General features: G+C 45.0%; 1 protein-coding gene across 1 annotated transcript in view; it reads right to left on the bottom strand.

Annotated features, from left to right (window-relative positions):
- Positions 1 to 25,652, bottom strand: part of LOC138249684 (FH2 domain-containing protein 1-like) — a 131,805-nt gene that overhangs the window by 18,378 nt on the left and 87,775 nt on the right. The window contains exons 3-9 of the mRNA XM_069203660.1: positions 18,728 to 18,789; positions 15,125 to 15,227; positions 14,861 to 14,946; positions 10,351 to 10,451; positions 9,658 to 9,728; positions 6,679 to 6,786; positions 6,457 to 6,527 (exon numbers count right to left, since the gene is read on the bottom strand). Of these exons, the coding sequence (XP_069059761.1) occupies positions 6,457 to 6,527; positions 6,679 to 6,786; positions 9,658 to 9,728; positions 10,351 to 10,451; positions 14,861 to 14,946; positions 15,125 to 15,227; positions 18,728 to 18,789 (602 nt within the window). The remainder of the gene's footprint in view (positions 1 to 6,456; positions 6,528 to 6,678; positions 6,787 to 9,657; positions 9,729 to 10,350; positions 10,452 to 14,860; positions 14,947 to 15,124; positions 15,228 to 18,727; positions 18,790 to 25,652) is intronic.

The following is a 25,652-nucleotide window of genomic DNA, read 5'->3' as shown; positions in this document are numbered from 1 at the left end:
CACTGATAATTCATCGCAGAGGACGCACTTTAAGGGACAGACTATGTCACAGTTTCCTACCTAAGCTAGCAAATGAGAGCTGGCTACCGTCCCCGCCATCTGGTTTCTACAAATGTGGCCAATGCAGTGTATGTGAATACACTTTAGACAAAACAAAAAAATTCTGCTACAACACCAAAATGACACACACGATAAAACAGTTTATTAACTGTAACACCAAATTTGTTGTCTACTGCATCATATGCCTATGCAATAAAATCTATGTAGGCAGCACCATTAGACCACTCAAAGAAAGATTACAAGAGCATATACGGGCTATAAAAAACAATAACAATGACTACCCTTTTGCAATCCACTACAATTTAGAACATCCATCACAAGAAAGACTAAAAATTAAAACACATGGCATTGCCACCCTGGGAAGGGCCATTAGGGGTGGCAACAAAACTCTCCAGCTGAGACAACTGGATAGCAGGTGGATAATCAGACTCCGTACAGTGGAAGAAGGGCTTAACTCGGACAAAGATTTACATGTGTTTCTATAATCTGCTTATATTACATCACTGTATTTTCCATATACTGCTACTTATATGTATTTTACTTGTACATTTCACGAATTACCATTCTAATGTGTCCGTTTCAGCACGTTTAGCTCAATATGTATTGCTTTCTCATTACATAATTTCATCTATGTATTCACCTATACTGCATTCAATCAAGGACACCTATCTATAATGTGATACATTCCCTTGTATTTGCCTGCATATGTTTTTTAATAACATGAGCAACATTATAACACGGATATGTAACGTAGAAATGAGTTATTAACAAATTTGATATTTTATGTTTTGGCCATATGTATGCACCTTACCCTTATATTTCATATATCACCAACTGATCATGCCAGTACTAATTTAAATAGCTCTCTTTCGAGTACATTATTACATACATTTTCGTTTATTGCTTTTTCTATAGGTTTTCGCTTATATTGCATATAATTGATAATATCATCCATCAATTTACAATGTGTCCGTGTATCTATTTGGATTGGTTTCTCTAAGTATTGACAAGACTGTAATACAGTTATATATCATTGTATTGCAATATGCGTGCACCAACACGGTCACTTAAATAACATAAATACAAGCGAGGTCCCCCACTTCCTCTTGTATCCTCTTATATATCTCATATCTCTGTATTCTTTTTTTTCTTTTTTCTTTACTGTTTTCCTCACATGGTTATTGACACTGCGTGTCCTAGCACAAGTCCACGATGGCGCTCCTTATTTCTTTCAATTATATAAGTCCGCTCTCTATTTCCATCATTTTGCCCATTGCTCAAATAACGTGTTGCCGACGCCCGCCGCGAACACGGCACTCGAATCAAATAACGCATGGACCGGCTTTGGGTAAGAGCGCTATGCTGCCATAATTCCTTTTCCACTGGTACACCAAGCGATTTTATTGTTCGCTTCTGCACACACAATGCGTGTGATTTAGTGGCGTCTAGTGGATATTTTAGTTAAGTTTATAACACGCGCAGGAGTATAAATTACTAGCCACATAAGGGCACCATTCCGCTTAATCTGCTGAGCTTGTTTACTATTTGGCCCCTGCATTTCTGGGAACGGTTTACACGCGCAATTATCTAATCTTTAGGCAATTTTTGTGTAGTCATTCGTTCCTCCAACAAGTTTGGGTAAATCACCACAACGTAATTCATATATATTAAGTTTTAAACCGTAGTTCAGCTATTTGTTAATACCACAGCGCTTGTATATTTTTTCACTATAATTCCAGATTTCCAAGGACAAATGTTCTCTGCGCTCCAGTCTTCAATAGCGCTTTATTTCTAGTTATACTTTTTCATTATTAATCTCAGTCTTCCATTTCTAGCAGAGGCTCAATATCAATATTTCGAGATACTACCAACTCACGATTTTTGACCATTATTCTTTCCTCAGTTAATTAACTGAGGCTTTTGGTAATATGTTCATTACATATATACATTTCAGTAAACATTCTACTCCTTTCTTTTATAGACTTATCATGGTCCCCTAATTTTCCTTTTATCTACTTGAGACATACATCGTACTTACCGAATCTGCTTCCAAATATGGAATTCCTTGTATACAACATCGTACCCTTTCAAACATTAATGAGGTATGGCCTTACAATTTCTGCCCGGACACGTATTGTCATAATTTTATGATCACACGTGGTTTTTTGGTACTACTTTCAGCTTAGTTAACATCTATTTGCGGTGCCGGGCTGTCTATTTCATTAACGGTGTCACAAGAGTTTTTTTACCTTTCCACTGCTATGGAATTCTCTTTTTCTATTATATTATTAAAGAGATATAGCATCTCTACTGTACTTTTTCATCTGTGCTATACTCACAACACGGGGCTTCTCTTCTTTCTTCTCCTTATTGCTATCAGATTCGCACATTTTCTGTTTTATACGTATCACACGAAAATGTATCCCATTAAATACCAACTAGATTCATGATTGTTATATTACATCTCTCACAGCCTTGAGAAAGTCAAGAATGACGAAACACGTGTCGGCTGTTTTCATATTATCTTGGAATCCATCTACGAGCAACCTCATGAATTCTTTTCATTGAATTGGGACATTGTGTTCCTCCTGTAACATCATTAAATAATACAATGTTGTACACCATGTTCATGTGATGTGCCGTGGTTTTCTTATTATCTAGTCTTGAAAAGGGTGGCCTGCCTTAGGAGAAGGGACAAAGGAAGAAAACAATAAGAATGAAAAGCAGATTCAATTAGAAGGCAGCCACTATCAACTGGAAGAGAACATGCTGCAGGAACCAACGAAGACACGTTTTATTTCATTACTTAACTAGCTTACAGAATGTTTTATGATAAAACTCCCAAAACTATTTTGACACCGGCATACAGTAAAAGCAGTGACATGCCTAGGCACACAGAATTAATACCTGAAAAAAATGAACATTTTCTTAAGTCTTTCATATCACTTAACATAAGTAAAGTTCATGACCCCAAACAACGACCTGTATTACGCAATGAAAAGAATCACTGAATTTCCAGGGACAACTGAAATGGACCCATTTCAGCATCCCTCAGAAATTCCGTAAAGTGGGCGTGAAGCTGGTTTGGGGACAGAAGTGGTAAAGGTATTAGCGACTAGCAGGTACTAACCCGAGATTTGTGCAATTGCAGATTCTCCTAATGACAGGTTAGTCCTGAACTACTTCCATTTACAACAGTTCAAAGGGGGGTAAGGTTCCTTTGTGATGGGCATTTTATATATATTAAAACAAACTTTAAAAAAAAACACTAAAATCAAGCCACTTGAAATGGTATGTAACTCTTCAGGGATAACCAGTGAAACATCTTAAAAGTGGGTTTAGTAAATCCCTACTCCCTGGTCCCTACAAGTGCACGCACGGGCTGCTCGTGTGCAGGAGTACAAAGGGCTGTGCTACTCACCCAAACATACAATGGAATGTACATTTCAGTACATTAAATAGGGCCATATAGTAGTGGAGTCAACTGAGTTTCTTTGTAAAATTGAGATGGAGTGACATCTTTGATACAAATGAAAGCTAGAGGACTTTGCAGAGATCCACCAGCAAAGGGTGGACCACCACATCTCCGGTGATGACAGCCAACCAATTTATAACTGACAAGTTCACCTTTCCTGAGCCAAAAACAAAACACTGTTTTGGAGGAACAGTGTATGAGACATTCAGCTTTCACTCATGCCTTGGTCACAAAAGGCAACTTTTCTGGTGATGAACTTTGGCCTCTCGCACCAGAGGTTAAAACAGGGCATAAGTGAATGTTATTATCATACTGATGGACTGCAGCCAACTAATCTGTGTCGCCGCCATTCGTCTGTTAGTTTACTACCCATTTAATTTCAAACTTTTGGTGAACAGTATAAGCATTTAATGGACAGGACGCAAATCTGTATAGATGGCCGACAATGAGCTGTGGTCCACTGCATCAAAGGTCACCAAGGTCCAGCTTCCAGCGTACACATACTCATCAGTAGCCCAAACCACATTCATCCACCTCCTAAAAAGAGGCAGTTTTATGTGGTGCTCCTGTGACAAAATTCAGCTGGACATGCAGGCAAAATAGCAGATGGCTGCTCCTGACACCTTCTTGGAGATCTTGAAGCTCCTGAGACAGAAGGGTAGGGTCTCTGCTTCTTAGGTGGTGAAAACAGCTACCTGCTACCCTTCAGAATTTGGTTGCTAGAGACAGTCTAGTATTGAGGGTAAAGCCCATCATTTTCACAGTGGAAGCTAAGGATGGGTTTTGCTTCAACAGGAGAGGAAGGTGGGTGGTCCTCATGTCCCTGTCATCTTTCATCTCCAAGATGGGCTCTGTTGTATTGTTCAGCTGGAGTTGACCCTGGTACAGCCAAAGTTTAAATGTAACTAGCACTTCAGCCGCATAAGTGGTATCAGGATTATTAGAGATCCGATTGTACGTGTATTTTCTGGGTACGATTGCACCTTGACTTTCGAGCTACAAACAGGGAAGCAATATAGGCACCAAACAGAACTGTAGATACGAGGGATCCCTGAGGACACTACAGCCAAGAGTAGCTGAAGGAAGTGAGCTCCTGAGTTACTCAGTGAGTCAATAGCCCGACAATCAATCAATCTCAGTGTTACAAGGGCAAATTCTCTCAATCTAGGAACAAGTAGGATCTGGATAAAGAAACTGGCATCTCCCACCCATTTTGAAGGTTTTGTTCTGGAGCAGCTTACTTTAAAAGGTTGATACTATAATCCACCCACTGGATGGCAACAGATCAGATGGAGAGATGAATTGCCCTTGAAGTACCATCAGCCTTATGTAGTCAAGGTCACGCTATCTTAACTCGGAGCAACGGATGCCACTGGATAGTTATCGATGCTTCCCACAGTGTCCGGTCCATTTCTGAACAGAACATTTTTATTCAGGCAGCTTGAGGAATGCTAGCAAGACCCCTCTGAGGTGCACCGAAAGCTTCGGCCAGTGTTAAAGTATGTACCAGTGGCTTGCGAGATGCATCACATTGGATTGCCTTTCTATTTATTACTCTTGGTGCAGCAGGTGAGGTCCGTCCGATGACCACTTTAAAATATTTACCAATTGTACAGAAAAAGTAACCACATTTAATCACTGTTCCCAAGGCCGAGAACACCAGATGAGGCAATGAGATTAATCTTATTGGTAGTAAAACTGAGCTGCTTCCGCCGACTTCATTGCATGGGTGTTTCATTCAAAAACCTGTTACAACCCCTAGTAATACCACTCAAGGCTAAAGTAGATCACTACTAGCCTCATTTGAACCTCAACTTACCACCAAGCAAGGACCCACGTGGAAAGTACATTGAGGTGTTGTGTCATTTCAGAAAGTGATGCACAAATTCAGATTGCACATTGGCTAGACTACATGCTAAAGGACAAGATTATGACGACTGACAAATTGGCCAATTTTGTTTTATTAAGTCTTACAGCACAAATCTATTGACAAGCTGCTGAGAGCTTTATACCTGACCGCAACAGTTGATTTCCTCTACAGGAGTAAATGTGCGTCTCATGGTCGATCAGGAGACTTCACAAATAACCACCTTGATGCAAGAAGAGTGGACAACATTCAGTTCCGACCTTCCAGAACACACTCAGTGACCGCTGGGCATTAGAAGGTATGAAAGCCTGGTGTCCAATCTACACTCCACACCTTGCCACCTAGTTAGTGACCTCCCTTCTGAAGGCACTGGAGATGCACATCTAACTGGTGCGCAGTTGACCAGCACCTGTTTTGTTAGAGAAACGGTCTTAGGAGCACATGGGTATATGCACTGAGGCGGAGCATCAGCGATCTCTTCCTGCGTAAATGTAATTTTCAGACAAGACCCAAACGTCACACATTCTGGAGATGCTGCAGCTCTCAGGAATTCAGAGTTCTCAAAAATCAGATCATGCTGATAACACTCTCTAGACATCTTGATTCTGGGATTCCTTTTGAGCGATTGCAACTTTTGCTTTCAAAGAAATTTTGAAAAAAACATGAAGAAAACATTGGCACTGTATTCAGAATCATTATCTTCTCTGCTTCCAGGTATACTGCTATAAGGTTAAACTCTGATGTTTGCGCAACCACTCATGAGCTATAGAGAACCCATGAGTGGGTGCAACCTACACCGCCCAGATATTGATGCCAAATCCTCTGCATGTTGAAAATACATCACATCCCAGATAGACCTAAAACAATCAAATCTCATGTGCGGCAACAGAAGCCTGGATGGAAATATGAAAGTGCATTATATAATTTAAAGGATCCACAGATCATTTCCAACTGGGTCTTTCAGTATCTGCATAATAAAAGGTGAAACACACGAAGGAATAAAGGGAAGGTAGATTGAATATGGCAAGAATGTGAGTTCTGCTTTGCCCCTTACCGCGAGGCAGGACCGATGTGCTGCAGCTTCTCGGGAAAGACCAGGAGACCTTTGTCTTTCTTCTCAGCTTCCTGTGAGAACAGAAAAGAAAACCATAACAGATTGTAGAGATTTATTTCCATATTCACCCATTTGACCATTCAGTCAATCCCCGGGTACTACAACTTTCTACAGAAACCCAATGCCAGTCCCTCCTCACGCCCCATCATGCGAGACGCTCACCATAGCAACAAAGTGCATGAGGTTCATGCCAGGTTTGTTGGCTTTTGTATCTGCCAATTTCAGAAGCGAAGCCATTCGGAATCCAGCCGCCTTCCCTGCATATCCGCCCTAGGAAGAGAAGAAGAGTCCTGCTCAGAGACCAGAATGGAACAAAACCTAAACAAAGGTGCAGGAACACCTGGGTTTCATTATAGTGGTCATTGTATCGCCTCCACAGAACCCCTTCAAGTCTCGCAACCTCTCCAGGCTCCATTCCACCCCAAGTGTCCTTTCTGCTCCTTCATCGTATACTGTTTCCTCGTTGGGTGACCTCTGCAAGAGTAAGCTTTCCAGTATATCCTAAGTGTTTGTGAAGGTTGGAGCTCCCAGTTTTGTGGCATATATTTGATATTTCCCTCAGTATTTAACCATATTTATTGCTAATTTTATTTTTGTTTATACACATTTTTATTGTGTTAACAAATAAAGCTGAAACCTCTATATATTTACACATTTTAACTGTTTAAGGTAGACTTATACCTGAATGCCCGACCGGGTTTAATGATACGACTACCCAAGGATGATAAGTCAGTACACTCGCATGAAAAGACGTACATTTTAGTATCAACGTTGCCTACATCTACAACTGTTTAAGCATCATTAGGAAAGATTCTCTTCAGCTCTCTTACTGGTCAATCCACACAGCTATTGGCGTGGCATCCATGAGTGACAGCATTTCGAATCCCTCAGAAAACCACCTACTTCCTGTTTTTAGCCATATTTAAAAATTAATACAGGTGTGTAAGTAGATGTTTTTGGTCTGTATTTATCAGTAAAACCAGAAAACTGAGAGCCTGTGAGCTACATCTCAGGGTGTCTTGCAGGCCCGCTTGTGGATAGAAGACATTGTAAACTCTGTTGGAAGATCCGGTCAACGGTGTGCCGTGGTAATGCGAGGGAGGACTTACACCAGTCAACGAAGCTCCAGCCAGTCTAGCTCCTAGAAGCACAATTGGTCAGCGGGTTTCAAGAGAGCATTCTGCACCCAAGGAGGTATGAATGGTTCAATGGCTGCTGGGTTCACAGTAAGTGCAATAATGGCTTCTACATAAGGAGTTATCTGGCTGGTTTGGAGGTTTAAAGAGACTAGTACACACTTTTCTAAGGAAAAGGCTAAAGTTTTGGGATACAATTAGATTATTTGGGGGGTAATGAGTGATTTACACCTTAATTCCCTTCACAAGCAAGGTTCCTTCCACAGGTATGGCAGATAAAACTGGATTTCAGGGCTGTGCTCAGATCCTGCATTGGTGTGGAGAACAATGTCCTGCTCAGAAGATAACTGATATGGAAGCACAAATGGACTATTCTTTTGAAAAGAATATTGTTCAGTAAGGGAGCCGGTGTGATAGTCTAAGGTGGGGAGGGCACATCTGGTGTTTGGTGGGCTGTACTCCATTCACCCAGGAGAGTGAACGCATGTCTTCCACTGCCCTGGGGGACAACAACTAGAGCCCACAATATCCAGAGGTCTCTGCCTGCCTGGTGGAGCCTGTCGCTTCAGAAGAGCGGCGACCATGGCAGCTCGTGTGAAGGCCGCTCACATGATGGCCGCCCCCATGACGGCAGGACAAATCTCTTTAACGGTCGCTCAGCAAACTATTTTTCAAAACAAGCTCCCAGAGTCAGAGTTTGTTCATGAAAAGTAAAATACTAATGTCCGAGACCCTGGGAGTTCTCTTAAGATGTATGGGTCACCCTGGCTTCGCCTGGTGATTCCCAACAGGGAAAAAAAGGGGGGGGGGGAAGCATATTAGAACATAGACCTGAGATAGTTAGGCCAATGGCCCGATGTCCACAGGGCGGATTATGGTTTCCATCAGCAAAGACATGAACGTTTATCCAACTTTAAAGAGAGCGGGCAAAATAACAGTGCAGAGAAGTACCCTGTACTACTCTAAATAACCCCGAAATCTTCCATAAGATATTAATGATGCCTCCAGATGAGTTATTTTTGCGAAAACAGTCTGTGGTTTTAGTTGTGTGAAGCATCTGCAAATGAGATCTGAATGTTCTAGAGGCCTGCAGGAGAGCAGTAACACAGCAAGCCCACCAGGGGTCTCTAGAGTCACTGGACATGAGCAACAGTAGAGTGCGGACAATCTACACATACCAGAGCTGTATGAGAGAGTTGAATTAAAGTATGAGCTAAGGTATTAAAAAAGCTTCTGTTGGGCTCAGAGTTAAGCGCTCACTGCTGATCTGCATGCAGCCCGCAGGTCATGGGCCGGACATTCAGTTGGGCAAACCTAACATTTCATTTTTCAGAGGTTGATACATTGAGAACTATTAAAATGGTTAATATTAACAACTTGTTTTCAAAAGGTAACAAACAGAAAACCTCTAGCACAAATCACAACAAATTGTATATAGTGCAACATATGATGCGGGCCATATTTTTGGCACCTATATCCCATCCCTGATTTCACCATCCTAAACCCATTTTTAGTGAAACAATGCATTTGTGAGCACATTAGGGTACATCTGCTGGACAAAATCTGGTAGGACAAAAACCCATATACATAGAATGTGCAGTGTTTCCACACAAGCAATCTGGAGTTTCATGCCAAGTGCTGCACTACTGGGCACATTGGCCGCCGCAATCCTCGTCAAAATGCTGTAGCTCTTAAAAGAAGTTTTAGGAATACTCCCAAAAGGTTTCCTGGCAATGTGGTGAAACATTTGAACACAGGGCCAGTGGTGCACAAGTCATCCAGTGCAAACTGGAGCAAGGGGAGAAGGTAATGGGGCAATTGGAGATTAGGGGAAATATGGATTGAGTAGTACTGAAGAATGAACAAGGAGCAAGGCAATGTACTTGAAACAGTTGAAGGAAATGATAAAAGGAGAGAGAAGTAAACAAAGGTAGAAGGACAAGCTGGATACATGACAGGACTCCATATATAAGTCTCAAAACCATGTGGGTGCCACTAAACTCACAGCATTCATGAGGTTTCCCGCCCGCAGGACCAGGCGAATGATCAAATGAAGTTCTTCACACTCTAGTAACTCTAGGAACCAATCAGAAAAAAACATGGTTAATGGGAATAAAATGGCAAGACTTTCTCAGAGCAAAGTAACATGGCCTCCTCCTAAACCCGTGAAGCTGAACACTAAACCGCAATGGATTCCAAAGCAGCGTAAACAAAGCCTAAAGTCTGTTAACACCCCCTTTACTTCTGCTTTAACTATAAACTAACTTAAATCAAGAAATGTGCTCTGATGCCCCCTTTTATCTAATGTAGCCAGAATCCTATCTGCTACTTCACTAAAGTGAGTAATCATGCATTCCTTCTGGGGATGATCATGGCAGACCATGTGTTCACAGCATAGGACTCCCCTCTTAACATTAGGCTATCCTTTCTCCAAGGACAAAGCCCACTTTACCCAGTCCCAGGGCTCCCACTGCAAACCTAAGCAGCTGCCAAACCCAACCCTACGTTGGAGTCCAGTCCTAAACCTAGTGAATGAGAAAAAAACAAACCAAAGGGGACATATAGCCGCTGTGAGACTCGCATTGTCAACTGTCATGCATTGTGGAGGTAATCATGCCAACCCTCTGTACTCCTCCACACCCGGCCTTCATTTCTTCTCTCTCCCTGCCCCCTAAGATCTTCCAAAGCATGCTCATACCACGGGCTCCTTCTGTCAAGGTCTCGATGGAAGCCCTAAGCGAATGCAACTGCGGAGAAAACTCCTCTTTCAGAATCATGCTCTCCAGCCTCCAGGTGTAACTGGAAAAGAGGAAAATCAAAATGGAGTCCTTGTGAACATGAACAAATACAAACAGAGGAGGTATGTAGGAAGCATGGACTGTCTTTTTAGAACCCACATCACGTTGGGCCCATCTCAGACTGGCACTCCTTCATGATATGCCCAACAGTGTAGTCCCCTCCAAACATAGGAAGAGATGGGCAGGGACTAGGCTGGTGATGGCAAAACCATGCATTCCTACATTCTGGAGGAAACCCATAGCCCCTGACAGGGAAACCTAGTTAGGGAAGATTATAAAAAAAAAAAAAATAAAAAAAAAACACACACAGAGGCATCCGTTACGCTATTTAGTACTTGTAGGAAGTTGGCTCTGTATGCACTATTTCAAAGTAAGGAATAGTATGCACAGAGTCCAAGGGTTCCCCTTAGAGGTAAGATAGTGGCAAAAAGAGATAATTCTAATGCTCTATTTTGTGGTAGTGTGGTCGAGCAGTAGGCTTATCAGAGGGTAGTGTTAAGCATTTGTTGTACACACACAGGCAATAAATGAGGAACACACACTCAGACAATTCCAGGCCAATAGGTTTTTGTATAGAAAAATATATTTTCTTAGTTTATTTTAAGAACTACAGGTTCAAGATTTACAAGTAATACTTCAAACGAAAGGTATTTCAGGTAGGTACTTTAGGAACTTTGAATTAGCAAAATAGCACATACAGTTTTCACATAACTGACATATAGCTATTTTAAAACTAGACACTGCAATTTTCAACAGTTCCTGGGGGAGGTAAGTGTTTGTTAGTTTTTGCAGGTAAGTAAACCACCTACGGGGTTCAAGTTTGGGTCCAAGGTAGCCCACTGTTGGGGGTTCAGAGCAACCCCAAAGTTACCACACCAGCAGCTCAGGACCGGTCAGGTGCAGAGGTCAAAGTGGTGCCCAAAACGCATAGGCTTCAATGGAGAAGGGGGTGCCCTGGTTCCAGTCTGCCAGCAGGTAAGTACCCGCGTCTTCGGAGGGCAGACCAGGGGGGTTTTGTAGGGCACCGGGGGGACACAAGTCCACACAGAAAGTACACCCTCAGCGGCACGGGGCGGCCGGGTGCGGTGTGCAAACAAGCGTCGGGTTTTCAATAGAAAGCAATGGGAGACCAAGGGGTCTCTTCAGCGATGCAGGCAGGCAAGGGGGGGCTCCTCGGGGTAGCCACCACCTGGGCAAGGGGGAGGGCCACCTGGGGTTCGCTCCTGCACTGGAGGTCGGCTCCTTCAGGTCCTGGGGGCTGCGGGTGCAGAGTCTTTACCAGGCGTTGGATCTTTGAAGCAGGCAGTCGCGGTCAGGGGGAGCCTAGGGATTCCCTCTGCAGGCGTCGCTGTGGGAGTTCAGGGGGGTCAACTCTGGCTACTCACGGTCTCGTAGTCGCCGGGGAGCCCTCCCTGTGTTTGTTCTCCACAAGTCGAGCCGGGGGCGTCGGGTGCAGAGTGCAAAGTCTCACACTTCCAGCTGGAAACGTGTGTTGTTTCAAAGTTGCTTCTTTGTTTCAAAGTTGCAGTCTTTGGTAAACAGAGCCGCTGTCCTCGGGAGTTCTTGGTCCTTCTAGATGCAGGGTAGTCCTCTGAGGCTTCAGAGGTTGCTGGACCCTGGGAACGGGTCGCTGGAGCAGTGTCTTTAGAAGGGGGTGAGACAGGCCGGTAGAGCTGGGGCCAAAGCAGTTGGTGTCTCCGTCTTCTCTGCAGGTTTTTCAGGTCAGCAGTCCTCTTCTTCTTAGGTTGCAGGAATCTAGTTTCCGGGGAGCCCCTAAATACTGAATATAGGGGTGTGTTTAGGTCTGGGAGGGCAGTAGCCAATGGCTACTAGCCCTGAGGGTGGCTACACCCTCTTTGTGCCTCCTCCCTGAGGGGAGGGGGGCACATCTCTATTCCTATTGGGGTAATCCTCAATCTGCAAGATGGAGGATTTCTAAAAGTCAGAGTCATCTCAGCTCAGGACACCTTAAGGGCTGTCCTGACTGCCAGTGACGACTCCTTGTTTTTATCATTAGATCTCCTGGACTGGCCACCAAAAGTGGGGGCTGTGTCCAGGGGGAGGGCATCTCCACTAGCTGGAGCACCCTGGGGCATTGTAACACGAAACCTGAGCCTTAGAGGCTCAATGCAAGGTATTTCAGTTCCTGCAGGGGGAGGTGTGAAGCAGGCTTTTGTTTCTGTCCTCAGAGAGCACAAAGGCCCTCACCACATGGGGTCAGAAACTCGTCTCTCAGCAGCAGGCTGGCACAGACTAGTCAGTCCTGCACTGAACAATTGGGTAAAATACAGGGGGCATCTCTAAGATGCCCTGTGTGTGCATTTTTTAATAAATCCAACCCTGGCATCAGTGTGGGTTTATTATTCTGAGAAGTTTGATACTAAACTTCCCAGTATTCAGTGTAGCCATTATGGAGCTGTGGAGTTCGTTTTTGACAGACTCCCAGACCATATACTCTTATGGCTACCCTGCACTTACAATGTCTAAGGTTTTGCTTACACACTGTAGGGCCCTCACCTGTGGTATAGTGCACCCTGTCTTAGGGCTGTAAGGCCTGTTAGAGGGGTGACTTACCTATGCCATAGGCAGTGTGAGGTTGGCATGGCACCCTGAGGGGAGTTCCATGTCGACGTAGTCATTTTCTCCCCACCAGCACACACAAGCTGGCAAGCAGTGTGTCTGTGCTGAGTGAGGGGTCCCTAGGGTGGCATAAGACATGCTGCAGCCCTTAGAGACCTTCCCTGGCATCAGGGCACTTGGTACCAGGGGTACCAGTTACAAGGGACTTACCTGGGTGCCAGGGTTGTGCTAATTGTGGAAACAATGGTACATTTTAGGTGAAAGAACACTGGTGCTGGGGCCTGGTTAGCAGGGTCCCAGCACACTTCTCAATCAAGTCAGCATCAGTATCAGGCAAAAAGTGGGGGGTAACTGCAACAGGGAGCCATTTCCTTACAGTACTCTTCAGAGAAGCAGCACACTAAGAAAAAGATGTTTGGCCAAAGCCACTACTAGAGACTTAGGAGTGACCAGGAGAGGGGATGAGAGGTCCGTTGCTCTGTTTACTTTTGCACAATGTACATAATTTAATAGAGAAGACATGTTTATGAATTCTATCTAAGACTATGATCATGCCTAAAATTGACTCCAACCGCCTTTGCGCATTGATACATTAATCTATGCTCTGTGTTAGTCAGAGGAATACAAACTGCAAACAAACTGAATTCTGTAATGGTTCCCAGGTTAGAAGTTAGCTGAACATTAAGACCCAGGTCCATTTACCCAGTAGTTCGAGGTGTCACAAAGAATGAAGGAAGAAAATACTTGAGCCAACTCTTAAAGGAATGCTGTCAATGGACATTTCTAGCTGTTAGCTTTCAACCTTGACCAAACATACAAACCATGGCACCACCCTATAAGAGCAGAGCAGCTCATCCTCGTCTCAGAGGAACAGAAGGCACCCAAGAAAGAAGCCAAGAATTGCTTCAACTTCATTGGTTCTCAGTGAGGTCTACTAAGCCCAAAACCAACCTGGGGTGGTGAGTATTCTAGATAAAAGTGCTGGCAAAGGTACTGGCATGGGTTGTCTCTTGGAGCTGGCGTCCGACTACTTTGCAGGTCATTCACATACTGCAGTGCCACAAAGGAGCTGAAAACTGAGTGATGCGATGTCACCAGAAAAATTCTCCAAATATTAAAGGGACAGCAGCTCACACATTGCCTTCCATCACTTTGCTGTAGCACTGGTGAGTGTACCACCTATGCAGAGTGTGGTAAACTCCTGAAGTTCAGAGACAGCTCTTGAAAGGACTATGCGCTTCATAGACGATCCTCAACCATGACTAGTAAAAACCTGAAGGCAGCGTATCAACTCGTGGGAGCCTATACCAGGAACATATAGTGCCTTGTAGGCCAGGGGAAGGAGGCACAATGAGCAGGTACGGGGTGCTACAGCACTGCTTTTCTGGAAGAAGCGGTGATGCTTGCAATTCAGGGGTCACTGGGCAGTTGCATCAGGTAGTAGAAGATACTATGAAGAGGAACAGGGCATCACTGGAAGCTGCTGAGGCATCCTGCAGAGGTGAAGCCCCATCTCCTTACACCCCAAAGGAGAGCATGGCTTTTTGGGTGACGTGGTTCACAGAAAAAAAGACAAGAATCCGACAGCTATGGCAATAAAAGCACTTCAGCAGCATACAACATCCATGTGCTCTCCCCATCAAGGAGACAGAGGGAGATATGAAGGCTGCAGGACTTACCTGGGGAGAGTAGGGAGACAGTAGTTGGATGGTTGCAAGATTGCGTCAGGGTAGGGAGGTGATGCAATGAATGCAAAATAGTTTGGCACGGATGTAGGATCTCTTTGTAGGTGATGAAATGATTGTAGGATGGAGCGCGTAAAAGTCTTACCTGGGAACATCCACCAAGAGAAGCATAAATAGTTCCGCTTCTGGAAGGCGTGACCTATCCCCCTGGAAGTTTTTTAGCTTGGTCAACTGTTAAAAGAAGAATATGACAAATATAATAAAGATGTGTGGATATGCCTATGTTTAGTTAATGTGATCAAGCAGAGCGCAAAAGCAACTACAGCTTCTACAATGCCTAATAAATACAAGCGTCAGCCTCATCTTGGCCAAAGCCATCGCACCACCAGCCACCCCAAGTATGATTTACCTCCTCCTTCTCCGGCAGCATTTTCATCAGCTCCCCCAGCTTGTCTGCACCGTAGGCCATGGCAGCTCCACACCGGATATCCTCCACAATCTTCGGCATGGATCTGTGGGAGGGGAACAAACAAAGAAATGATGCTCCCTGATGAAGGCAACCTGATCACAAAGCATAGGGCGGTGCTGCAAGTTCTATGAAGTGCTGTAATACTGTGAGGGTTATCTCATCAAGAGGATTCAAGATACAAGTGTTGTTTCTAAGGCTGCTGGATGGTGCAGAGACTCTGCCATCTTCAGCTGATAGTACCTACTTTGGATTCTGCATTTAAGCTATAAGACTGGACTTTCCATGGAGGACCGAGCAAGTTTGGAAGACCGTGCTCATGATTAAGGAGGCGAAACTGCAGCTGAACCTCACACAGGATATTTAAGGGACTGGTCTCTTGCACCACACTTTCAAAACTGAATTTCACTCATTTTTTTTACCTAATTAAGATCCTGGGGAGTTCTTGAAGTGTGAGGATGAGGTTGCCTCCAGGTTTCTTGGTGCAGACTACTGTACTCATACAAGTTCTCATGAGAAGAAGTTCTCCAGACGTTTTGGGGCATTCGCAAACCACCCAAGGAAATGAATGACAATTTACATGCATTGGATCTGAAAGCAGGTGAGGCTCTGCCACGCAGAGGATGTACGAGTGCTGAGCACACTGTTGCAGCACTGGAATAGAATCAGTTACAAGATAGTAACCCATGCAGTGGTGTCCTACCACTGCATGACCTTAGGCAGACACCACACATGGATGAATAGATGCTGATGGAGCAAGGGCTAAAACTGAAGGACAGCATGCTTTGTCCATGCAGCAGTTTTGAGAAGCACTTGGTTTACAAGAAGTAGACATGCATGTACTTTGTTCCTAATCATGTGGCAGGTCTTATTGCAAAAGAGAGGATGCCAAGTGTGTTCAAGTATTTCAGTTACATGATTTGTAGAAAACCAACCTTCCCATGGAAACACATATCAGGTCACTGTGGAAGAGCAACCGTCTATGAGTTAGGGTACAGTAGGTATCCAGGGTGCACGTGGACCATCTTGTAGAAATATCTAGACACTGGATCATCATCATGGTCATTTCCACCCTTTCCATTTTCCTACTGTTCTTTGTGATCAGATGCAAGGGAAGGCGGAGGAAGGGAAAGACTCGGCCATACCTCGGGGCAGGTCATGGTGGTCTCAGAATGACACAGGATCTGGTTGCACAACAGTGAGGCATACTGGCTTGGTACTGCTGAGAAACTTATTCTACAAAGGCGACGGGAAAAACAACAGGTACCCACACAGCATCCCGAAAAGCACTGATTGTATGGAGTCCGTTTACAGAAGTTGCTGATGAATCCCCAGGAGACCGGCCGACACCTACAGGGAATACCAAAGTGCAAGAGACTGAAGATGGGAAACACCTTTGTTATAAGAAGCAACTGATGCAGCATGAAAAACAGAGCTGCTAACAAGTACATAACGAGAATACACGGTGGAGGCAAATTCCTAAACGTGGTTGAACATATATAGAGATGTAGAAGACTTAGAAATCAGGAAATGGCGTCCCATCTATGTGGGAGTGACATTCATTGGGAAACTTTCAAGGGGTGACCCCACTTTTATTTAGTTATAGAAAGCCTAAGAAGAAAGGGCATTATGTCAAAACCACTTGTCACAGCAGTGTAATGCAGACCCCCGCAGCACCTGCTGTGGCAGGGGGTGGGGGGGATAGAAGGAAGGTCCCGACCCTTCAGAGGACACCCATTCAGCCCAGTACTAATGATTACCTGTGAAGTGTGGCAGACTCAGGGGCCCCTCATCACATTGTGCCCAGAGGCCCCTTCATTTTGCATTACGCTACTGACTGTTCGGTGTTTGACAGATACTGGGTATGAGCTCTAAGATGTGAACCTGAAATGCAAGTAGACTGGAGGAAGAAAAACAGAAGCAGACACAGGACACAAATAGCTATCATCACGGTAATGTTGATAGAGCCTGAATTTCCATATATCATATTTGGAGAGTAAGTATCCCATGAGAACATAAAGCCACGAAGAACATGCCAGCAGATGCTGCAAAAGCAGGACATAGACAAACACCCTATACATAAGGAGCTATATTAATGAAAGAACAGAGCTCAGAGGATGCAGACTTTGTGGAATAACGTATGGGACTTCTAACTGCAAAAAGTTCAGATGGTAACAAACGGATTTTAAAATCTCTTGGACAACATGTATTAAAGTGCAACTTTAGTTTGTGTGGGGTTTGATAGTATCCAGTGACGGGATAGGTGGATTAAAGAAGTTTCAGCAACCAATGGTGTTAAAAGGGGAGAAACGGTCTGTGCACATGGTTAGGTATGTGCCGGCGATGAAGCCCTTGAAGATTAACTTGAAAAGTAAGAAATAATCGAACCAGCCTTAAGACTTTCTACAGCGGTGATGGCATGGAAACAAAATGGAACTATTAGAATGTGTAGAGATTTCATATTACCACTCAAGAAGACAAACATCCTTTGTAAATACTGTACAAATCTTGAGAATATTCAATGGCAGACTAAGTGTGCAGGATTCATCCTCCACATAAGCAATGGTTGAATCTGGCGAGACAAGATCCTTTGCAACATTGTTGTGTTCAAGATCAGGAAAATGTCATTTGAAGTAGCTGGAGTATTCCACTCCCACTAATGGACACGCTAATTGAATGGGCAAAGTGAGTAGGACTTTCAGGACACTTTCAGTAGTGCACCTACAAAATAGAAATAGATTACATAGTTGAGAGAGAAGCTGAGGATCTCACTGGGAAAATGGCAAATAATAAAGGTCCGTATAGTGGAGGTTAAAAGTGACAGAATCTTAACTCCTTTCTAGGTTTAATAGAATGTGATGTCAAGTTTATTAATCACTTCTCAGAAAAGACTGAACCAATAAAGGAAGTGTTGGAAAAAGTGTGAAGTAGACCCTGGATCAGAATTGCCAGATATTTGGAAGGATAATGTAACAAAAGAATTTAATATAAAATTTAAATCCAGGCTGACAGTGAATAGTTTTCTCCCAGCAGACTTGTGCATGCCCCCTCACTGAAATATTGTGCATGCGCAAGAATGGAGGTTTCGTTCCGCTGAATTACCTTCCAAGTCTTTATGCACATATGTACATGGTTATAACCATAATGTGTTGGATGACAAGCTGCCGCTCCTTTTGTGAAGGTTGGGATTCAGAGTACATGGTCTGTTGATTAGGTTATCCTTGCAGGTGTGTTAAGGCATTCCCCCAAGGTGTCTCCGGACCAGTGGCAGAGCACACCTGGTCACCGGTACTCCCATGTAGCCCTATCCCCTTCCACGCCCCCACTGAAAACATCATGCCTGCCTTACCTGCTGGCAGCCCTCATTACCTAACCCTTGTAGGAAGTCTCATCTCTGCAGGGAGTGGGGGGAATGGAAAGAGAGGACTCTGCAGGTACACCTACCCAAACAGCTCCTCACCAAGTGAAGGTCCTGGATCTCCCATGTCCCCCTAGGATCCCTGTGGAGTGAGTAACAAATGGTCACATTTCAGAGCCTGTACTCACTTCTTAAACTGCTTCAAGAGTATGGACAGGTTCATACTGCGCTTTGGGTCCAGGAGCGTGGTCTGCAAGGGGGGTAAAAACAGAGGTTACTGTCTGGAAACATGTTACAGACCTTGCACCACAGATTTAAAAGGCACTTCCTTTTATTATTAACAACTTATTTAGATCAACATACTTGCATCTTTAAAGTCTGAGCAGAATGCACTTCTAGGGTTGCTAGTAAAGAAAGCACTGGCCAGGCATGTCTAACAGCCCCCTTCACAAACTTCAGCATTGCTTCTCCTGAAGAAGGACCAAATCTGACTTCACTGGAGAAACGTCTGAGGTGGGAAACACCGCAAACTGGCAAGCAGTGGAGCCAAAAAAGTTAGAGCCCAAATCCCTCAAGAGGCTCCACCATCCTGGCAGCAGTCCATACCTCTTTAAGGTGAGCACACAAATGTAGATGCAACGTCATTAAAGCCATCAGACTAATAATGTAACACTCTTAAGGTAAAGAGCAGTAGCCAAGAGATTGAAAGCTCCATAGGCAACCAATGCTTATTTCATTCAATGCAATTACTATCGGTGGCAACCAAAACCCACAATCTCAAATGTTGCCACTGATGCGCAGTCGGCCCTTTTAGCAGCTTCCAACTAGTTCAACACATTAGTGTCGGTCTTCTGGTCAAGCCAAAGTTTGCAAACTTCAACCTGTAAGAAAGCGGTAAGACTAACCCAATACTGCGATTCTAATTCAACCATGTAAAAACTGAGTCGCCAGTTTTAACAAATTTATTAATACATAGACCTGGCTCACCACCCAAGGTCTATAGGAGCAACCAAAGCTTAATACCACGTGGAATCCATCTTCCTACAGCTGCCATACATTGGTCACCATGTGCTCAAGAAGAAAAAGATTCTCTGCCACACCAGTGAAGGATCACGCAACAATAGAAGTCTTGTGCCCCCAGAGTCATGTACACAGCTGTGGTCTGGGCAGAGAAGAGACCAGATGGAGACTTCTGTGCCCCTTCCCCTGGGATCCACTCTGAGGAATACAGAGATGTTACTAATAGGAAAGACCTGCCAGAGGAGCCCTCGCAGGGGGGTAATTAACAAGACTTACTCACGACACTTGGCACAGTGACCACACCTGTGTATTATACAATACTGTTTATGTGCTAATCTGATGCAAATCATGTGTATCAAGGTTATCTCCACAGTAACCAACAATAACAGAACATGAGGATGACCAGAACGTATTCCGAAACGTAATTTACCAAGCATCCCTAAAGTATTAGTCACTCTTCCTGGTTACGAAGCCATACAATGGCCTCACGCACACTTGCTGCAGGGCTCAGGGACTCCAGGGTAGAGTCCGCCTACATCTCCTGTGATGTTCCTCCCTCACTGAGTGATACTTACAGACCCAACACCTGGCACCACTTCATGGGTCCAACCTTTACTGGCCATAATGCCATCATTAGAAGTGCCAGCAGCGTTAGTACGTGTCCTACTCTAGGCCAGTCGTAGAGAAACCAAGGACCTTGTAAGGGGGGAAAGACTACCTTCACCTACAGGTAATGAGCAACGTGCAAGCATGAGACATGCAAATATGTGCACAAAATGAAAGCAGAGCCTGGAAACTGCAGCCAGTGGAGAACAAACTCTCAAGCAAACTCATGCTAAGAGGATGCACTCTGGTTATGGGAAAGCACATAGAATATATTCAATGTTCCAGTATATTTCTATTAAAATCATTATAAATGCTTAAGGGCATTGAAAGACCAGACACTGACCACAACCAGTAATGGCAAAGCTAGGACCTCTGAACTCCAAGTAAGTAGCATTTGTGCAAGAATTCAGCATTGGCAGCAACCTCTGAGAGCCCATCACAAATGCTTCTACAGGCACCAGTGGTCCACCCAAGAGCAGAAAACGAGTTAACACAACAACAACATTGTATAGAGAAAAAAACACACAAATCTGTTGAGGGAAAGAATGAGGTTGTAGAGAACTGGTGCAAGGCAGATAAACAGAGGGCCTACAGGGAGAAAGAAAAGTTTAGAGATTGATGGAACACCACTTGACAAGGCCATACAAGGTGATGCAGAAAATGGAATTCGGAATGAAAAACGTGCAGGTGGTGGCAGAATAAAAGGGAACTGGGAACCAATGTGCACGACAGCTTCGTTCTCAGCAGGAACGGAGAGTGCGTGAGACTGCACATACCAGTGCTCAGATGCCTTTAGCTACGTTAGTGCTGTACACATAGAGCCGGGGATCAACTAGGCTCAAACTTCAGGTGGTGGAGGGGGCCTTCTACAGGTGGCAGAGGCATCTTCAAAACCAGAGCCAAAATTACTTGGGGGCAGGAGGTGTATACTTCATTCTTTGTTGTATACTGCATATTATGTGCAGACATTGTGGACATGGCCAGTGGTGCATTTTTAACCTATTTCACTTCAAAAAGAGTTAACTTATATTTGGGCGTCCTCCTCCCAAAGGAGGTTTAGGAACATTGATAGAAAATGGTACATATTAGGAACATTTCTTTAGCTATAATTCTGGTGGGACTGCATTTCCCCAACATGTTTCCTTTAGATTATTTGCAGAAAAGGACAACCAGCTTCCTGTCTTGCGGAAGGATGTGTCCCTTCCAGGCTCTGTACCACATAAAATGTTGACGTTTCCATCCAGGGTATTAAGTGGTGATCTGCAGTTCCTGCTTCCAATAAATATCCACAATTTTAAATATGTCTGGGAGCTCCCAGAGCCTGAAGTGCCACACAAGATTTAAAAAACTGTGGCACGGGTAACACACAGCACAGAAATTGGGCACAAAGTGATTATCCGTGGTGCTCCCACGGTAAAAACAGGCCTCGATAGTTAGAGGTGACCAGTGTTAGGCCTAGTCTAGCAGCTGCTAACAGCTGGTGTCCCTGCCACTGCCCTTTCATCCTCTGGAAGGAATGGTCAAGGAGGCAGTGGCATGACAATAAGAGCAGCTTAAAGCATAGTCTCCAGCTATAGAGGAAGGTGTTTAAAGCTAGGGGTAAATCTAGGGCTCAACCATATAACACTACTGGTGGTTAAAGTGTGTGAGATGTCATTTCCACTGCCCCAGGTAGTTCAGTGAATTGGCATGCACGACAGAACTGACAGACATGTACAATACCATTGAACACTTGCAGCAGCAGAACTGTCAAAAGTAATGAAAATGTTGAGCAACTGAGCATTAGGAGTTACTAAGTCAGTCATGGCCTCCGGGGTGGAGGAGCCCAACTTGTGCTCGGTCCTCGCACAAGCTCTCTGGCTACTACGGACTCCTCCCCTACCCAGGGCATGACAGGGGAAGGGCGGGCCCTATGCTTAGCCCAGACACACTGGACTGAGGTGAAACTGGTACCAAGCAACCTAAGGGGGGTCACCCCACCTGCACGTTGACCATCCACCATTGGAGCTCAACCTCGGCACAGAGTCTTACCTGCTTAGGTGGCAGCCCACTCTCCGACCTGGTGGAGGCGCTGGAAGGGGAGAGGCAGGAGGGTCGCCCTCCTGCAGACCTCCAGCCGAGAGGAGCCAAGGTTCCCTCGCTGCCCCAGTTCCTCCTCATCCAGGACTCCCTACTGCCCTGCAAAAGGCTGCTCCTTGGTCGCCCGAAACCTGGTGAGCCAGCACCGAGCGAAGAGCCCAGACAGCAGGGCCTTTATGGGTGGTCCCAACCTGGGGATGCTTGGCAATTCGGTTTCAACCCCCCAACCAACCACTCTAACCCCCCAAGGGCCATACTGGGTGAGCGTGGGTTCCGTCGCAGGACTTTACGTCGTGCTTCTTCCAGAGGGGCTGGGGCTTGGAAGTAGTCGCTAGTTCCTCACATTATGAAGCTAGCTCTTTATGTGATATCAAATTGAGAAGTATTGTGCAGAGTCCAGGGGTTCTCTTGTGGACAGGGGCATGCTCTAGCAATTCCAAGGTGCTCTCATAGGGGGGGGGTAATGTGGTCGAGCAGTCTTAGGCTTATCAGAGAGGAGTGTTAGACACCTGCAAATACACACAGTCAATAAATGAGACATACCACTCAATAAGGAGATCCACAACCAATTTATAAAAATAGCAAGTACCTATATGTGGTTAGGCACCAGAATCAATACGATCAGATAAGTATATTTTGCAAGAGAAATACTTTTGAGATTCAAAAGTTGACAGTGCACTTTTCATTCACGGCAATGTTATCCTATGAAGGAAAAACAAATACTGCATACAGGTATAGTACAGCGGCTTTCGGGACCAATCTCCTGGACTTAAGGTAGATATAGGGCAAGGTCTAAGGCTAGGCCAACATCACATCAGGTAGCACTGGGGCGGGCGGGCGCAGAGATGCTGTACAGTGTTGGGTGCCCGGTTTAGGTCAATGGCAATCAGTCCGGGCAAAAAGAAGCTGCAGGTGAGGTCTGGTAGACCAGTCGGGGTGAACCTCCAAGTGGGCTCAGTTCTTACGTTGCTCGGGGATGTAGAGACACCAGTGTACCACTTCTCATCTGTCCAGGTGCAGAGGGTTCCTGGACTGTCTGGTTTCCATCACCATTGGCAGTCACAGTGGAGGAGGCCCGCAGAAAGGCTGCAGGCATGGGCTGGTGGTCCAATCCGTCTGAACCAACAAGTGGGCTCAGGTTTCACAACCCTCGAGGACGTACGGACACCAGTGGTCTTCTTGGTCCAGGGTGTCCAGATGCAGAGGGTTCCTTGACCATCAGGTTACTGTCACCAGAGGTGGTCACAGTAGGCATCGGTGTAAAGGTCGCAGTGGGGAAACCCATGATGGACTTTGACTTTGGAGAGACTGGGGACCACACTTGCACCATTGGCCAACTTCGGCTAGGGGGCATGGGGGCAGTGGTGCCGGCCAGCATCAGATTTTTGTGGACTGGAGTCCTCTTCAGTATTTCTTAAGTGCCTGCAGGGATGCAGGGAAGCAGCTCCACTATTCCACAGGAGTTCTTGGTGTTGGGGTGAAGGCTGGCAGTTTTCCCAGGCTTTTGGGAGTTTCAACAGCTAGAGGACAAGGCACTTTTCTCACAACTGTCAAAGTTAGCAGGCAGGCTGGAAGGGTTGGCACTAAGTCAGTCATTGGTCTTCAGTTCTTACTTTAAGACACTGGAGTGTCCTCCTTCAGGTGAGCAGAATCTGATTTCCTGGCGCCAAGGACTCACCTAAATACTGAATTTAGGGGTGTTTAGGGTAGTAGCCAATGGGCTACTCACCCCTGGGATCACTACACCCCCTATATGATCACATCCTGTGGGCATAACTCTGTCCCAGAGTTCCTAGTTCTACCATCACCAAAATGGCAGACTTTAAAAAGTGGTGTCCACATTAGGCAGCTCACTTTAGGGGTGGGACTGACCTAAGAGGTGAGCATGTTTTTCTGACTGCTAATTTTCCAACCTGTTCTCGTGCCAAATGGGCCCGGGGAAGGTGGGTGGGGTGGCATCTCTCCTTTGAGTGAAGCCCGGTCTGCATACAAAAGGCAGTGGGCTTCTTTGTTTTGATTTTCAGGGGGTAGCTCTAAGGTGCCCTCTGGGTGCATGTATTTATAAATCCTTCAGTGGTATCAGTGAGGGTTTATTAATCCAAGATATTTGATACATCCCTATTTTCAGGACCTGGTTAGCAGAAACCCAGTGGCCTTCAAAGTTGCGTTAAAAAAAAAACAGGCAAAACGAACAGGTTATTCAATCAGAATAGAGCTTCCTATCCATCCCCTCCATCCCCCCCCCCCAAACCTGAGAGTCTTCCTGGTCTGTCAGGCAAGGAAGAGTAAGGAAGCAGGCTGGGTGGTTACAGGGCCTACTCTGCCTGGTATTGGGAACAATTGCACAGTTTTATGGAAAGAGATCTGGCACGGTCGACCTGGATAGCAGGAACCCAATGCACTTTCAGTCAAAATTGCATCAATTACCAAGCAAAAAGTGGGGGTGACAGGGTCAAAAAAAGACTTTCCTACCCATGCAGAATAATTACTACTACAATTTATGGCTGAAATTTGCTGGTGTATTGAGTATATTTAAGTGGAATTCTTGTTTGAGGAAAATGGGTCATATAATAAAGTGTTTTGGGGGAAACGCTCAGTATTAGCAAAGATCTTCCAAAAAATGTTACATTCATAAACACTAACTGGTTTGTTGCAGGAATGCTGGGCTAAATCATAATTTAAAAAAGCTTTTGGGGAAAGAAGAGAAGTAATAGCTTGATAAAAGGACTGAGCTGTACACATATGTAGGAGGCTGGCCTGGTGTGTGGTGGGTACCTAAGGAGCTTACACCTTATACCAGGTCCAGGTATCCATTATTAGTGTAGTATAGTCAGGGTCTAGAAGCCAGGCTCTCTAGAGGTAGCTGTGGATGAGCAGCCAAGGCTTATCTAGGAGACATGCAAACCTCATGCAATACCACTGTAGTCACACAGAACTCACACACATGAAAGAAAACACTCTGTTACATAAGTAAAGGTATGTTATTTTTGTGACAATTACCAAAAGCACTAGATTGGCAACTCACGAATAAGAGGTAAGTAAACACACGGCACAACACCGGACCAGAATAACTCAGACGGCTCTCCTACACCTGACCCACCAGCTTCGCTCTGCTGACCTTGCCCTCGCCACAGTTCCAAGCATCCACAGAACGATGACTGGTGGCAGATCGTTCTCCCACCTTGCAGCCAAGACGTGGAACACTCTTCCTATCCACCTGCCACAGACACAGAACCTGCTAACCTTCAGAAGACACCTGAAGACATGGCTGTTCCAGCAGTAGCAGTACCCCCCGTTCAGCACCTCGAGACCCTCACAGGTGAGTACTGCGATTTACAAATGCTAGGATTGATTGATACTAAATATGTACTTGGAAATAGGCATAGAAAGCAATAGAAAACAGTCCAA

Source organism: Pleurodeles waltl, chromosome 8 (assembly GCF_031143425.1).
Source record: "Pleurodeles waltl isolate 20211129_DDA chromosome 8, aPleWal1.hap1.20221129, whole genome shotgun sequence".
Classification (NCBI taxonomy): Eukaryota; Metazoa; Chordata; class Amphibia; order Caudata; family Salamandridae; genus Pleurodeles; species Pleurodeles waltl.
Note: the sequence above shows the minus strand (reverse complement) of the source record. Positions and strands in the feature narration are given on the sequence as shown.